The 15403-nt window shown below is 41.3% G+C and overlaps 1 protein-coding gene across 3 annotated transcripts in view; it reads left to right on the forward strand.

Annotated features, from left to right (window-relative positions):
• Nucleotides 1-15403, forward strand: part of dnah1 (dynein, axonemal, heavy chain 1) — a 28609-nt gene that overhangs the window by 6339 nt on the left and 6867 nt on the right. For all 3 annotated transcript variants that reach the window (XM_010755419.3, XM_027279810.1, XM_027279811.1), the window contains exons 18-63: nucleotides 174-329; nucleotides 435-633; nucleotides 745-998; nucleotides 1188-1400; nucleotides 1503-1667; nucleotides 1805-1926; nucleotides 2350-2455; nucleotides 2555-2734; nucleotides 2850-2990; nucleotides 3165-3328; nucleotides 3457-3570; nucleotides 3664-3852; nucleotides 3943-4048; nucleotides 4576-4689; nucleotides 4780-4929; nucleotides 5135-5221; nucleotides 5329-5515; nucleotides 5600-5691; nucleotides 5814-5968; nucleotides 6056-6233; nucleotides 6325-6519; nucleotides 6632-6751; nucleotides 7036-7194; nucleotides 7294-7395; nucleotides 7484-7624; nucleotides 7844-8004; nucleotides 8092-8249; nucleotides 8343-8516; nucleotides 8863-9041; nucleotides 9227-9457; nucleotides 9678-9874; nucleotides 10265-10400; nucleotides 10659-10867; nucleotides 11013-11184; nucleotides 11419-11610; nucleotides 11708-11818; nucleotides 11927-12112; nucleotides 12213-12404; nucleotides 12576-12743; nucleotides 12837-13028; nucleotides 13391-13522; nucleotides 13752-13877; nucleotides 13963-14082; nucleotides 14408-14557; nucleotides 14664-14824; nucleotides 15136-15361. In XM_010755419.3, the coding sequence (XP_010753721.3) occupies nucleotides 174-329; nucleotides 435-633; nucleotides 745-998; nucleotides 1188-1400; nucleotides 1503-1667; nucleotides 1805-1926; nucleotides 2350-2455; nucleotides 2555-2734; nucleotides 2850-2990; nucleotides 3165-3328; nucleotides 3457-3570; nucleotides 3664-3852; nucleotides 3943-4048; nucleotides 4576-4689; nucleotides 4780-4929; nucleotides 5135-5221; nucleotides 5329-5515; nucleotides 5600-5691; nucleotides 5814-5968; nucleotides 6056-6233; nucleotides 6325-6519; nucleotides 6632-6751; nucleotides 7036-7194; nucleotides 7294-7395; nucleotides 7484-7624; nucleotides 7844-8004; nucleotides 8092-8249; nucleotides 8343-8516; nucleotides 8863-9041; nucleotides 9227-9457; nucleotides 9678-9874; nucleotides 10265-10400; nucleotides 10659-10867; nucleotides 11013-11184; nucleotides 11419-11610; nucleotides 11708-11818; nucleotides 11927-12112; nucleotides 12213-12404; nucleotides 12576-12743; nucleotides 12837-13028; nucleotides 13391-13522; nucleotides 13752-13877; nucleotides 13963-14082; nucleotides 14408-14557; nucleotides 14664-14824; nucleotides 15136-15361 (7362 nt within the window). The remainder of the gene's footprint in view (nucleotides 1-173; nucleotides 330-434; nucleotides 634-744; nucleotides 999-1187; nucleotides 1401-1502; nucleotides 1668-1804; nucleotides 1927-2349; nucleotides 2456-2554; nucleotides 2735-2849; nucleotides 2991-3164; nucleotides 3329-3456; nucleotides 3571-3663; nucleotides 3853-3942; nucleotides 4049-4575; nucleotides 4690-4779; nucleotides 4930-5134; nucleotides 5222-5328; nucleotides 5516-5599; nucleotides 5692-5813; nucleotides 5969-6055; nucleotides 6234-6324; nucleotides 6520-6631; nucleotides 6752-7035; nucleotides 7195-7293; nucleotides 7396-7483; nucleotides 7625-7843; nucleotides 8005-8091; nucleotides 8250-8342; nucleotides 8517-8862; nucleotides 9042-9226; nucleotides 9458-9677; nucleotides 9875-10264; nucleotides 10401-10658; nucleotides 10868-11012; nucleotides 11185-11418; nucleotides 11611-11707; nucleotides 11819-11926; nucleotides 12113-12212; nucleotides 12405-12575; nucleotides 12744-12836; nucleotides 13029-13390; nucleotides 13523-13751; nucleotides 13878-13962; nucleotides 14083-14407; nucleotides 14558-14663; nucleotides 14825-15135; nucleotides 15362-15403) is intronic.

Genomic DNA, 15403 nt, shown 5'->3' on the forward strand with positions numbered 1-15403 from the left:
GCCAATTTGTTTTTTTGTTTTGTTTTTTTATTCAACCGCAACTCAACAGACAAGTTTGAGATGATTTGTATTTTTTCAAACTTCTTCCAGTCAGCTGACATCCTTTAATTTGTGTCAACAATCTCCAAAAAAAGTTGATGTTATGTTCTAAATTGCCACAACTGTGTTCATAGATGCTGATTGGCCGGTTTGGGGTCCATACAGACATTAATCATGCCCATGAGGTGGCTAACGAGGTGAGACGTATAAGCAAGGAACTTAAGGAGTGCCAGTCAATGGCTCACACCTACAACTCCAGAGAACGTCTGTTTGGTATTCCTGTCACTAATGTAAGTAAGAAATAGATACCAGATAGCAGGCTATTTTACCTTGTTGGAAAATAATATACATTTGTCATGCTTTTTCTGACAATAAAATGTAAATGTGTCTTTCAGTATGATCATGTGCAGAAACTGATAAAAGACTTCCAGCCTTTTAAAGACCTATGGAGCACCACCTCTGATTGGCTACGTTGGCACGAGATCTGGCTCAATGATTCGTTGCCTTCCATTGACCCTGAGCAACTTGAGCGCAATGTTACAGACGCCCACAGAACCATGCACAAATGTGTTAAACAGTTCAAGGATATTCCTGGTAGGTGACACATCCATTACCATTCCAGCTTGACAGCCTGAAGTGTGATTGTTAATATGTCTGACGTGTTTTTTTGTTTTTCTTTGTCCATTTTCTCTTACACAACACTAGACTGCCAAATGGTGGCGACAGCAATCTGCGGCAGGATTGAGGAGTTCCGTCATTACATTCCTCTGATTCAGGGCCTGAGGAACCCGGGAATGAGGAGCCGTCACTGGGAGATGCTTTCAGAACGTATTCAGATGAAAGTCCAGCCCAAAGCCAACTTGACCTTCTCCCGCTGTCTGGAGCTCGGCCTACAGAACTACGTGAATGACATAGCTCATGTGGCTGAGGTAGCTGGGAAGGAGTACACCATTGAACAGGTACTTTTGAACAGGAGTCATGCTCTAAATGTAAACCGTGTTGTATGAAGTGTTATATGGAATTTATATTTGGTGTCAGACCTTCAAAATGATGGTGAGCAAATACTTTTCTTGCTGATACATGCTGTTGTTGTGTGAATGCATGAAGTTTGGAGACTGCTATTTGTTTTGTCACACCTTCTCATTCAGGCCCTGGAAAAAATGGAGCAAGAGTGGTCGACAGTGAACTTTGATGTGTTGCCCTATAAAGAGACAGGAACCTACATATTTAAGAGCCCAGATGAAGCCTCCCAGTTGCTGGATGACCACATTGTCATGACACAGAGCATGTCCTTCTCTCCCTTCAAAAAACCCTTTGAGAATCGCATCAACACCTGGGAGACCAAGCTCAGATTGACTCAAGTACGCACACACACACACACACAAACACACAATAAGTTAAGGTCTTGTATTATTATCAGAAGTGTTTTGTGTTGTGCTACTGCCCTCTTCTGGTGCTTGCAGAATGTGCTGGAGGAGTGGCTGACATGCCAGCGCTCCTGGCTCTACTTGGAGCCCATCTTCAGCTCTGATGATATCAACCAGCAGCTGCCTGTGGAAGGAAAAAGATACCAACAAATGGAGCAAACTTGGAGGGGAGTCATGAGAAGTGCCTTTGATAACCCAAAGGTCAGAGCTTCCACAACAGTTTGTATTAAAAGGCAAATGTTTTGTTTTACATAGATATGGATAGGGTTAGGTGATGATGATGATGTGGCCCCTTTTTGTTTATGGCAAACTGTAAATGTGTTTTTCTTTATCTTTAGGTGATTGAGCTCTGTTCAGATGCTCAGTTATTAGACAAACTGAGAAGGTGCAACACACTGTTGGAACAGGTTCAGAAAGGTCTCAGTGAGTACTTGGAGACAAAACGAGGATCCTTCCCCAGGTAAGCCTCACTCACGCTGAATTTTTCATCTATGTTGTTGATAACAGACTTATCAACAGGTATGCAGTTTTTGATTCTGCATACTGTTCCCTGTAGAGTGCATGCATTGATATCACTTTTTTCTATAAAAGCAGCATCTCACCAACAATGGCCAAAGAAACTTGCTTTGGTTGTTATAAATGAATGAGGCGATGATACTAAAAGAAATACAAGTAAATATCTTGAAAATGTAAAGGCTACTTGAATCAACAATGATTTCAATACAGTTTAGTTTAATTTAAATAGCACCAAATCAAACAGCTGATGTCTGGTTGATGTCATATTTACATCAACCAGATAGTCGGTGGTGTGAGGACGATTTGTGTCCAAAAATGAGTTTTCATGCTAATTTGTGACACAGACACAGAATTTTTTTGTTTTTAGGTTTTACTTCCTGTCAGATGATGAGCTCCTGGAAATTCTGTCCCAGACCAAAGATCCTACGGCTGTACAACCACACTTGCGCAAATGCTTTGAGAACATTGTACAGGTTTGTTTTGGGTGGTTGTTTCTTTACAATTCCTCATATATTACTCAGATTAAAACATGCATGTGGTAACATGAGATTGAGACTTCTGTTGGTTTTCAGCTCCAGTTTCAGTCAGATCTACAGATCACACATATGTACTCCGGAGAGGGAGAGGAGGTGAAGCTGTTCCTGCCAGTGTGGCCTACAGGAAACGTGGAGGACTGGCTCAGGGATGTCGAGAAATCTATGAAGGCTACACTGAGGGATAACATTGACCGCTCTGTCAAAGTCTACCCTGAGGTCTGTCTTCTTGAGTCTCACTTTGTTTTGTTTTGATATCTCTTCTACTCTTGTATTGCTTTGTTTGTACAATTTCAAGGCAAGTGAATTAGTTTATGCTCTCTTGACTCCTCAGCAACCTCGTGCAGAATGGGTGTTATCGTGGCCTGGTCAAGTGGTGATAGCTGGCTGTCAGGTCTTTTGGACTACTGAAGTGTCAGAGGCCCTGGAGCAGGGAGACTTGGCCAACCGCCTTTATCCCCAACTACAGACACAGGTATACATTTAGTATTAGACTGGCCAATATTCAAACTAAATAACACTTAAATATCTATATTTCTGAAATATATACACATTCTATTATTCATTGCTCTAATTTGCACTGAACATTGTGCACACTACAGTATGCTGTATACATAAATTCTTAACATTCACCCTTTTTTTTCTAAAGCTGGGTGACTTGGTGCAGCTCGTGAGAGGACGTCTGTCTAAGATGCAACGAGCTGTGATGTCTGCCCTTATCGTCATAGAAGTTCATGCTAAGGATGTTGCAGCCAAACTGGTGGAGCAGAAAGTGTCAAGTGTCAATGACTTTGAGTGGATCAGCCAGCTCAGGTTATCTGTTTTGTTGTTCTGTAATTTTTCTGCTTTTTACTTTCACTTTCGTCACTCTTGACTTTGTATTATCATTCTACAATACTGTGGGGGCAAATTGACTGATACTGATCTGATACCATTTGTAGATATTACTGGGCAAAAGATGACTTGTACATCCGTGCAGTGAATGCAGAGTTTTTATATGGGTATGAGTACCTTGGTAACTCTGGACGTCTGGTCATCACCCCACTCACTGACAGGTAGTTGTTAGGTCTAATGTTTTACAGCCCATTTTCCCCTAAATGTCATATACTCTGAATATACTGAATCACATCACTTTTTGCCTCTTTCAGATGCTACCTGACTCTAACAGGAGCTCTACACCTGAAGTTTGGAGGGGCTCCTGCAGGTCCAGCAGGGACAGGAAAGACAGAAACCACTAAAGATCTGGGAAAGGCTTTGGCTATCCAGACAGTTGTTTTCAACTGTTCTGATCAACTAGACTTCATAGCTATGGGAAAGTTTCTCAAAGGACTGGCCAGGTGAGAGGCAGTAAAGTGTAATAAGATTTCAAAATCAAATCTTCCATCAAAGCTATTCATGTTGCATTTTCTGTGTCTTCCATTTTGCAGGTCTGGGGCCTGGGCATGCTTTGATGAGTTTAATCGTATTGATGTGGAAGTGCTGTCTGTGGTGGCACAACAGATCACCACTATACAAAAGGCCCAACAACAAAGGGTTAGAATCTGATTCATTAGAAATTCACCCACTCCAAAGAGTACTTGTGTGAATATTTTGTATGAATATGTTGTACTTTTTATTGTACTTGTTATTTCAAAATGTTTGCTTTAGTACATTTGTTAGTAAATCTGTATTTATTTTAGAAACATTCAATATAGTGTGTAAAAAACAACATTAAATGAGCATATTACACATATATATTATTGTCCTGAAATTACAAACATTGCTTAAATGTTTCAGTGAAAAATTATCTATGATATTAGTAAAAAGTAAGCCTTTCTAGTTTATTTACAACAGCTGACTTACAGAATTATGTTTTATATGCAGAATATACAATTAGACTGCATTCTACAGAAGTTAATAATTAATCATTAAATTCTTGCTGCAAGTAAAATTATTATTTATTTATTTTTGCTGTTATTTTTTATATTTTTAGAGTAAAGAATTCTATTCCACGTGTAAAGAGCCAATCTTTTGCACTTCTGTGTCTCTGAAATAATTGTGTGTGCATGTTGTGTTTTTAGGCAGAGCTCTTTGTGTTTGAGGGGACAGAGATCCCACTTGTCCCTTCTTGTGCTGTATTCATCACTATGAATCCTGGTTACGCTGGACGCACTGAACTACCTGACAATCTCAAGGTTTGAATTGACAGTTTAATTTTAAATAAGTGTATAACACTGAGGATAAGCAGACGGGGTTCAACAAATGAATAATTATAACTTCTACAGGCCCTGTTTCGTCCTGTGGCCATGATGGTACCAGACTATACTATGATAGCACAGATCTCCTTGTACTCATTTGGCTTCAGTGATGCCAAAGTCCTCTCCAAGAAGATCACCACCACTTTCAAGCTCTCCTCTGAACAACTTAGCTCTCAGGTACTGTATTCAGCATACTGGATTCATTTCTTTCTGCCAAGAAAATGTGCTCTTTGTCCAGGACACCACCTCTTTGGGTATATATGATATTGAGACTGTTTAATTTTACAGTCCAAGATTACTCACAAGAAGATTAATACATGTGTATGTATATAAGAATAACAAAGACAGAAATGTGCTGACTTTTGCTCTTGTTTATATGAAGGACCATTATGATTTTGGTATGAGAGCTGTGAAGACTGTGATCTCAGCTGCTGGAAACCTGAAAAGAGAAAACCCTGACATGAATGAGGTGAGAAATGTTTCATTTTGTCTATGATGGAAAAATAAAAAATCATGGCACAATCTTTTGAGTGGACCTGTCTAATTAATATCTTCTACAATCTCGCTGTCTCCCAGGAGTTAATCTGTCTGCGGGCCATTCAAGATGTCAATGTTCCAAAGTTTTTACAGGATGACTTGAAGCTCTTCAACGGTATTGTGTCTGATCTTTTCCCGGAGACGAAGCAGGAGCCAATCAACTATGGTACACTTGAAGAGTCCATGCGAAATGTCTGCTCCAAGAATAACCTCAAAGATGTGGATGGTTAGTGGCTCTGAAAGCACTAAACATATATTTTCATACATGCATTTTTAGGATTAGTAGATGACAGTGGTGTGGTGATTGCAGGGTATATTAGTAAGTGTATTCAGCTGTATGAGACCACTGTTGTGAGACATGGCCTGATGTTGGTGGGACCCTCTGGATCAGGTAAAACCAAGGTGAGTCTTTTTTTTTGTCACGATATTGTTTACAGTTTTATTCATAGTTCTCCAAAGTTGACTGTGATTTTTGATTTGCAGTGTAGACTCCTGTATGTAAGTATTGCTGTTGCATGTGTTAGTGTTATGAGGTACTAGGTGCAGCAATAACAGCTCTGCAGGGCCAGCCTTCTGTGAGTGGTGATGTGTATGAGGCGGTTCAGATATATGTCCTCAACCCCAAGTCTATCACCATGGGACAGCTCTACGGGGAGTATGACTTGCTCACACATGAGTGGTAAGTGATGTTTTGCTCAACACAAACTACAGAAGAAACAAAAAAAGTCAGACTAATACTACCATTCCTTTTTCTCTAACTCTATAGGACAGATGGTATCCTCTCATCTCTTATTCGTGGAGGTGCATCATCAATGGATAAAAAGAAAAAGTGGTACATGTTTGATGGGCCAGTAGATGCTGTATGGATTGAGAACATGAACACAGTGCTGGATGACAACAAAAAACTGTGCCTTAGCTCTGGGGAAATCATCAAGCTCACCGATGTAAGGTTGAGTTTTCACAGCCTTATTTTTTGCCCCCAGTGTGGTCTTCTGCTCCATGTGTATTCAAACGTTTTGTGTCTTCTTCCTGTAGGTGATGACAATGATGTTTGAGGTGCAAGACTTGGCGGTGGCATCTCCAGCCACAGTATCTCGCTGCGGTATGGTCTACCTCGAGCCCAGTATTCTGGGCCTTGTCCCTTTTACAGAGAGCTGGCTGAAGCGCATCCCTGAATCCCTGAAACCGTACACAGAGCAGCTTGACTCCCTGTTTGCCAGGTTCCTCCAGGTAAGAGGGGAAGACATAACTGTGAAAGACCAGTAAGGAACCTCTTTTCATGATAGTTGATTATGATAGTATAAACTATATACTGCTTCTGTGTGTATTTTTCTGTACCCAGGACTCTGTCACATTTGTCCGAACATCAGTAAAGGAAGTCATCACATCTCTGGACAGCAATCTTACCTGTAGTCTACTTAAACTTATGGACTGCTTCTTTAGTCCTTTCAACATTAAAGAGGTCTGTGTACTATATGTGAATTTTTGTGCAAATATCCAGTTTGAAGCAGCTAAAACATTTGTTGTCAGCTTTATATGTTTTTATATGGAAATATTTGTGTTGTTGTGCTTTACAAGCTACTTTAAAACTGCAATTTTATTCAAATCAATGTGTTATTATCATATATAAAGACACTGCTGCATTCCAACAACATCATGATTGTGCAGAAAGTCACTGATTCCGCCTTTAAATGGATAGAAACCCTCTCTGTACTTTTGTTTCACCAATCATTTATTGTCTTGTAGGATGAGAGGCCACCTCCACAAAAGAAACTGAACCGTCTGAAGGAGCTGATCGAGCCCTGGTTCTTTTTCTCTCTGGTGTGGAGTGTAGGCTGCACAGGAGACGCAGACAGTTGTAAGCGCTTCAGTGCCTGGCTGAAGAACAAGATGGCAGAAGAAAAGGTCATATAATAAGCTAATCATAAGCATCTTTTCTTTATCGTCAAATTATTTGTACTGATAGCTGGATTCTTAATTCATGTGAATGCATTTGTCCTTCAGATTCAGTTATGTTTTCCAGAGGAGGACCTGGTGTATGACTACAGGCTTGATGACGCAGGGATTAGTAACTTGGAGGATGACGATGAAGATGAGGAAAGAAAAGTAAATAGATGATGCACAAATTTCTTTATTTTGAACCAAGACCACCAGATGCCTTTTTGCTTTCCATATCGTTTTGCTTGTGCTGCAGGTCCAGTGGGTCAGCTGGATGAAATCCGCACAGAGTGTTGAAATCACCCCAGAGACAAATTATGCTGATATCATTGTTCCCACTGCTGGCACAGTGAGAATGTCCTTTCTCATAGATATGCTTTTGACCAATAAAAAACCTGTGAGTACTTTGATTGTAGTTGAACTTCACATATCTCAAACACTTTTGTTTAAAATAGATTTTAAAGACAGTATTACCATGAACTGTGAACATTTTAGTCTGAAGCACTTGCATCACATACATCAATCCTTTACATTTAAATGCTTTCCACCATTGGACCAGATTTATAATTGCCTGTGTGCCTGTGTACCTGTGTACCTGTATGTGTGTGTGATCCAGGTGCTCTGTATTGGACCCACATGCACAGGAAAGACCCTGACCTTGTCAGACAAACTGCTGAACAACATGCCTGCAGAATACATTACACACTTCCTTATGTTCTCTGCTCGCACTTCAGCCAACCAGACTCAAGATTACATTGACAGTAAACTAGACAAAAGGTATGCATTGTTCATCCAACTACACATTATTTACAGTATAACTATATGTGTGTTACACTTTTAATGATGCATGTGCCTGTGTGCCAGACGGAAAGGTGTGTTTGGACCTCCAGTGAGGAAGTACTTCATCTTCTTTATTGATGACTTAAACATGCCCATGTTGGAGACGTATGGTGCTCAGCCTCCGATTGAACTGCTGAGGCAGTGGATGGACCATGGAGGCTGGTATGACAGGAAACAGATAGGTGAGGTTAGCTGTTAATTCAGTAGTTAAATAGTTAGTTACTGTTATAATATATATAGATTGAGCTAATTTTCTGTTTTCCTGTTCTCCGCAGGGACATTCAAGCACATAGTGGACATCAATTTTGCTTGTGCCATGGGACCCCCAGGTGGAGGCCGTAACCCCATCACCCAGCGCTTCACACGCCACTTCAACTTCTTGTCCTTCACTGAAATGGAGGACGCCAGCAAAAAAAAGATTTTCTCCACCATCCTGGGAAGTTGGTTGGGTGAGTCAGGAATGCTAATGTGTTTGAATTTACTGGTAGGACATTTGTTTTAGGGTAGAGAATACTCGTGTTAGCTTGTTCCTAACTGAATCTTTGTTTTCTTTCAGAAGGAAATATGAGTAAAATGGAACCGGGCATAAGTCAGGGATACCATGTAACAAAGTAGAGAGATTGCAAAGTGTTTAAATGTAATTTAATAGTAACGGCATAAGTTAGTATAGCTTGTATGATGTAGGAAGAAACAAAACACGTCTGAATACTTGTCATTTTAAGTGATTTTCACATACATGTCGTATTTTAATGTTATCCCTTCTGTCTTCTATCATGCTGGGGCTTTTTTCATCAGGATCTGTGCCAGCTATCCAGCCACTGAATGAGTCTCTTGTAGATGCTACTATCCGGGTCTACGCTACCATCAGCTCCCAGCTCCTCCCGACTCCAGCCAAGTCTCATTACACATTCAGCCTCAGAGACCTGTCCAAAGTCTTCCAGGGTATCCTTATGGCTCAGGCTGGAAAGATGGAGGTAGTGACATTACTATTGAAATAGTCATTTGATTCCCATTCTGTATTTACAATCAGTACCACTGTGGGATAACTGGAAATATCATGAGTGCTCCCAAATAATAAGAAGTTCAAACTAAGGAGAAATGTTGAGGGTACATCTCAAAATCCCCAATAGTAAAAGTTGCATTACTTTTGTTGTTTTAGGACAAAGTGCAGTTGCTGCAGCTGTGGTACCATGAAAGCTGCCGGGTTTTCCAGGACCGCCTTGTGTGTGCTGAGGACAGGGACTGGTTTGACGGGCTTCTGAAGGACTGCATTGAGCAGTTTGATTGCAGTTTTGACGAGGTTGTGCCCAGTAAACCTGTTTTGTTTGGAGATTTCATGAGTCTTGATGATGACAACAAAGTCTACACACTCATACAAGACAAGGAAAGGGTGAGTGCTGCTAGTGGTGCTAGTGCCTCGCAGTATAAGAAATATTTTAAGGCATGTTTTTCTGTTGCTAAACCGCTGACCAGTTGGTTTTTGACTAATTAAATTGTACTGTGAAGATGCTTCATTTTACTTAATCTGATCCATTCAGTCCTATACTTCACCAAAATGGTTGAAATGTTGTTGTTTTTCTACCCCTATATCATCTGATCATATCATCTAGTTGATGAAAGTGATGGAGGAATGCATGGACGATTACAACCAGAATACTACCACTAAGATGAAACTGGTGCTCTTCATGGATGCCATTGAGCATGTGTGCCGCATAAGCCGCGTCTTGCGCCAGCCCCTGGGAAATGCCCTGCTGCTTGGAGTGGGTGGAAGCGGGCGCCAGTCGCTCACTAAGCTGGCCTCGTTTATGTGAGATTCCCACACTTTGTACAGCTCCAGTGCCAACAGCAGGTTTTATTTTCCTCCAAGGATCACACTGCTGGGTTTTGCATGTTTTCTGTATTGTTATGTTACTGCTTACCTGTTTCCAAAGCATACACACATTTTTGGACAGATGTCCTTTATAGGCAGATGTTTGTATCCATTCATTTCAGCACAGAATGAGACATGAAATAATATGGGATAGATACAGTAATATGTAACAATCAACATCTTCTCCAAGCATCTGTCACACCAGAAAAATAAAAATAAATTCAGTATCATGTTATAATGTGAAGTGCTAAAACATGCAGGAACACCTGCATGGAAGTACCTTGTATCTTGTGGCCTAGTCCTCATAGTGCATTTGTCCATATACAGGTCAGGATATGAGTGTTTCCAGATTGAGCTGGCTAAGAACTACGGTCAGACGGAGTGGAGAGAGGATATTAAAAACATGATGCTGAAGGCTGGTCTTCAGAACGAGCAGATCACCTTTCTCTTTGTGGACACACAGGTAAATGATAGCATTCTTTTATCAGCTGCTACAGTATACTCCATGTCTGTGGCAGTTTAAAAGCATCACGGTAATGCTGTTGTACTTCCGTTGGCACTTATTTTAGGCCAATTTAAAATGAAAGAATAAACAAAAAAACAAAAGGAGATCTTATTGACTTAGGTGAAATATATAGTAGTATGTATGTTTAAAGTAATGTGTCTCTATGGAAGAAAAGGAAGCATTTTACTCATTAGTACTTTTGTGTTCATCCTCCAGATTAAGTGTGAGTCATTCCTGGAGGATATCAACAACATTTTGAACTCTGGGGATGTTCCCAACTTGTATGCAACAGACGAGCAGGAGCGTATCCTGACAGCCATGAAGCCAGTGGTGCAAGACCTGGGCCACCAGCTAACTAAAGCCAATCTTATGGCTGCTTACATCAGGAGGGTTCGCAGCAACATCCACACTGTACTCTGCATGAGGTTAGTAATTGTGCAAAGTTTTCTTCACTTGATCAAAAGCAGATTAAAAGAAGTGGATAAAGGTTTTCCATGATCTGTTACCCTCCTATAGTATACCCCTTCTTCTTATCTTCTCCCTTTCTTCTCTCCATTTCCTCCTCCACAGTCCTATCGGTGAGGTGTTTCGTGCACGACTGAGGCAGTTTCCCTCACTGGTCACATGTTGTACCATAGACTGGTTCAACGCCTGGCCAGAGGAGGCCTTGCAGGCTGTGGCCACATCATTTCTGAATGAGCTTCCAGAGCTAGAAGCCAGCCCCACAGCCATGAGGGGACTGGTGAGGCTGTGTGTGTGTGTGTGTGTGTAACCATAACACTGACAAAGTAGTGATGTAATACCTCACTCAAGCATTCTTAAAGTCTCAAATTAATGTTTTACCTTTGTTGTATTATTTAAAAACTACTGGCTGTCTGCAAAGAAAAGGAAAAGGGAAAATTGTACAATCAAAATCCTTAGATATAGAATAACTATCATTAAGCACAATGTCTCCCAAACTGATTCCCCTCTCCAGGCATTGATGTGTGTGAAGATCCACCAGACAGTAGCCAGGAAGTGTGAACAGTACCTGGCTGAGCTTTCCCGACACAACTATGTCACACCCAAGAGTTACCTGGAACTGCTCAAAATCTTCACAGATGTCAACGGACGCAAGAAGCACGAACTGTGCAGCGGTCGTCAGCGTATGAAGAGTGGCCTTGACAAGGCAAGGCACTGGTGGATGTGATGATACAAATTAAATTTGTACACATGCTTAATTTTTCTTATAGTGTGTGACTATCTGCTGCTCTATGATCCTGTAGCTTCTTAGCACAGCGGAAGATGTGAGTAAAATGCAGGAGGAGCTGGAGACGATGAGACCTCTTTTGGAGGAGGCTGCTAAGGAAACTAAAGTCACTATGGAAACTATCAAAGTAAGGAAAAATAAATAGAGGTAGAACATTTTTAGAATTTGTCCATGAGTGTTTGTTTGCCCCATACATATGCAAGAGCTTATGAGTGTGATTTATACTCATTGCCAGAAAGACACAGTGGTTGCAGAAGAGACCCGGAAGTCTGTGCAGGCAGAGGAAGCCAAAGCTTCAGAGAAAGCCCGTTTTGCAGGAGCCATCGCAGCAGATGCACAGAGAGACTTGGATGAGGCCCTCCCAGCCCTGGATGCTGCCCTCGCCAGCCTCAAGTCACTTAACAAGAATGACGTCACTGAGGTCAGGAATTTTGATGATCAAATAGTACTGCATTGTTCTATGTAGAATATCACTTCCTGAATGATTGTTTTCATTCATGATGTTTTGTTTTTTTCCATAGGTACGAGGTATGCAGCGCCCTCCTCAGGGGGTGAAGCTGGTTATGGAGGCGGTGTGCATTATGAAGGGCATCAAACCCAAAAAGGTACCTGGAGCGATGCCTGGCACCAAGATCAACGACTACTGGGAACCTGGTAAGGGTCTGCTACAAGACCCTGGCAAGTTTCTGGAGAGCCTTTTCAATTACGATAAGGTAGAGCACATATCTAATGGATTTATTGCACTGTAAGGACAACACACATTGTATGTGTGCTGCCCTTGTACCTTCAGAACATGGTTATTGTCTCTTTCAGATTTGATTTTAAGTTCTAGAGTTTCTATGAGACATATTAAAAGCAGCTTTTTCCACCACTAATTACTGCAGGACAACATTCCGGAAAACGTGATCAGTCTAATACAGCCCTACATAGATAATGAGGAATTCCAGCCGGAGTCCATTGCCAAAGTTTCCAAAGCCTGTACCTCTATTTGCCAGTGGGTGCGAGCCATGCATGTATATCACTTTGTGGCTAAGGGTGTGGAGCCTAAAAGGGTAATTAAAACAATGTCTTGGTTATTCATGTCAGACACCCCTGCACTTATAATTAAGATAGTCATCTAATTTGAAATGTAAATACTTTTGCAGCAAGCTCTGCAGGAGGCCCAGGAAGACTTAGCCGTGACCCAGCGCATCCTGGATGATGCCAAAGAACAGCTGGCAGCAGTGGAGAGTGGCATTGCTGCTTTGCAGGCCACGTACCAGGACTGTCTGGCAAAGAAAGACGAGCTGGACAACAAATGTCAACTGTGTGAGGCCCGTCTCATCCGAGCAGACAAGGTCAGAAGGAACGATAAGATAAAAGAACACTTCATTGATTCCCAGGGAGGAAAGCCCTAGAAACACAGAAAAAGAGAAAAAACTAGCAACAGGATACAGTTAGGTAGAAAACAAAAACCTACAGGTAACAAATAAATTAAAGTTAGGGCTATAAACAATATGTTAACCTGAAACAGTGTACATAAATGTCATGTTTGTGCAAAACAAATAAAAGTGACATACTTGCTACAGTATATTTGTAATGTATGTAGATCAAGCATACATGCAAATATAAATATGTAATATTATTGATATGTAATATATATTTTAAATACAGTGTTTTATTTTTCTTATATTCACTGAATCTCAATGTGTTTAACCAGCTAATAGGTGGACTGGCAGATGAGAAGGTGCGTTGGAAGGAAACAGTACAACATCTGGATTACATGGTCAATAATGTGGCAGGCGATGTGCTTCTATCTGGAGCATACATAGCTTACCTGGGACCCTTTACTGTAAGTGGGTTGTAACTCAGTGAGTGCTTGAGTATGAATATATTAAAACGTTACATCAGTGGCATATTTAAGATTCAGTATGGTGTGCAGATTTGTTGAAAACAAGTGTCATAAGTTTTTAGTAGGTTAGCCATAGTGTGCCATTGTTTTTCTGTGTGTTCCTATACATTTGTGCTTATCAGTGCAGCACTATTGCATGTTTGCATAAAGGTGCATTTTTTGTTTTTAGGGAGAGTACAGGGCAGCCATGGCAGAGGAGTGGCTACATTGTTTCAAAGAACTAAGTGTTCCACACACTAATGAACCCAACCTGATCAGCACCCTAGGAGATCCAGTCAAGATCCGCTCCTGGCAGGTCAGAACCTTCAAGGGTCTAAGCCTCTTAACATGACAATAGTCAGACCAACAGACTGGCTTAGTTTTTTTTTCTATGTGCACAGATATCAGGTTTGCCAAAGGATAACCTTTCAGTGGAGAATGGTGTGATTGCACAGTACTCTCTGCGCTGGCCTCTGTTCGTTGATCCTCAGGGACAAGCCAACACGTGGATCAAAAACATGGTGAGGACACTTTTCTGTGCTGATCCGATGATAACTGCAGAGGGTGCAAGTGAGACAGAAAGACACACAACAGTAGCCACGTGTATAGTTTGGAATTATATTTTATTTACCAGTATCAAGAGTTGACACTGCATAGAATCCAGTGCAGATGATCAATATGTTGCTAAATTAGATTTAGTACATACACCGGTACCTGCTTTCGCTGTGCGGCACACAGTGGGTGTACTGTTGGGGTTGTCTTATCCCATATCACCCACAACTCCTCCGGAAAGCTTCTCCGTGTCAGTAGTCATGTTTCATCGTCTTGTTTCCTTTTGTCACACAGGAGCGCGACAATAGATTGGAGACTATCAAGCTAAGTGACTTGGACTTCCTCCGCAGCCTTGAGAACGCCATTTGCTTTGGTAAACCCTGCCTCTTGGAGAATGTAGGAGAGGAGTTAGATCCTGCTCTAGAACCTGTCTTGTTGAAACAGGTGAATACGCACACATCTTTTACAAACAAACATCACTGCATGCAAATATATATGCAAATATTTACCATGTACTGTTCTGCTCAACTCGTATTTTTTTGGCCCTTAGACATATAAGCATCAAGGCAACACAGTGCTGAAGCTTGGCGATTCTGTCATCCCTTACCATAAAGACTTCAAGATGTACATCACAACAAAGCTGCCTAACCCACACTACTCTCCAGAGGTCTCCACCAACGTCACACTCATTAACTTTACCCTGTCACCCAGGTAACAGATAAAGCTGGTTGTGAATGTGTACCAGAGTCTTAACCTTTTTTATCTGCAGGTCCTCTTCCACAGAGTCTGCCATGTTCAACTTCCATGTTTCTACAGTAGCCCAGAACAGACTAAATGTGATGTTTGTTTTTTCTCGCACTTTGCAGCCAAGCTAGGAAGGAGAGGGTGAAATGAGGGGGTTCCAATCAGCAACTAAATGGCTAGATGCTACAAAATCCTATGCACTGCTCCTTTAAGCTGACAAATAGGTCTTACTTTACTGTCTGTGTTTTTTTGTAAATGTGAATTTGGTCTGTTCCCAGTGGTCTAGAGGACCAGTTGCTTGGCCAGGTGGTGGCCGAGGAACGTCCAGACCTGGAGGAGGCTAAGAACCATTTGATCATCAGCAATGCCAAGATGAAACAGGAGCTAAAAGAAATTGAGGATGAGATCCTGTTCCGACTCAGCTCCACAGAGGGAAACCCTGTGGATGATGAGGAGCTCATCCAAGTGTTGGGGGCGTCCAAGATCAAAGCCGGGGAGATCAAGGTCAGACAGTAGGAAAGATATTATCTCTAATATCATACATGT

This window comes from Larimichthys crocea, chromosome VI (genome assembly GCF_000972845.2).
Source record: "Larimichthys crocea isolate SSNF chromosome VI, L_crocea_2.0, whole genome shotgun sequence".
Taxonomy (NCBI): domain Eukaryota; kingdom Metazoa; phylum Chordata; class Actinopteri; family Sciaenidae; genus Larimichthys; species Larimichthys crocea.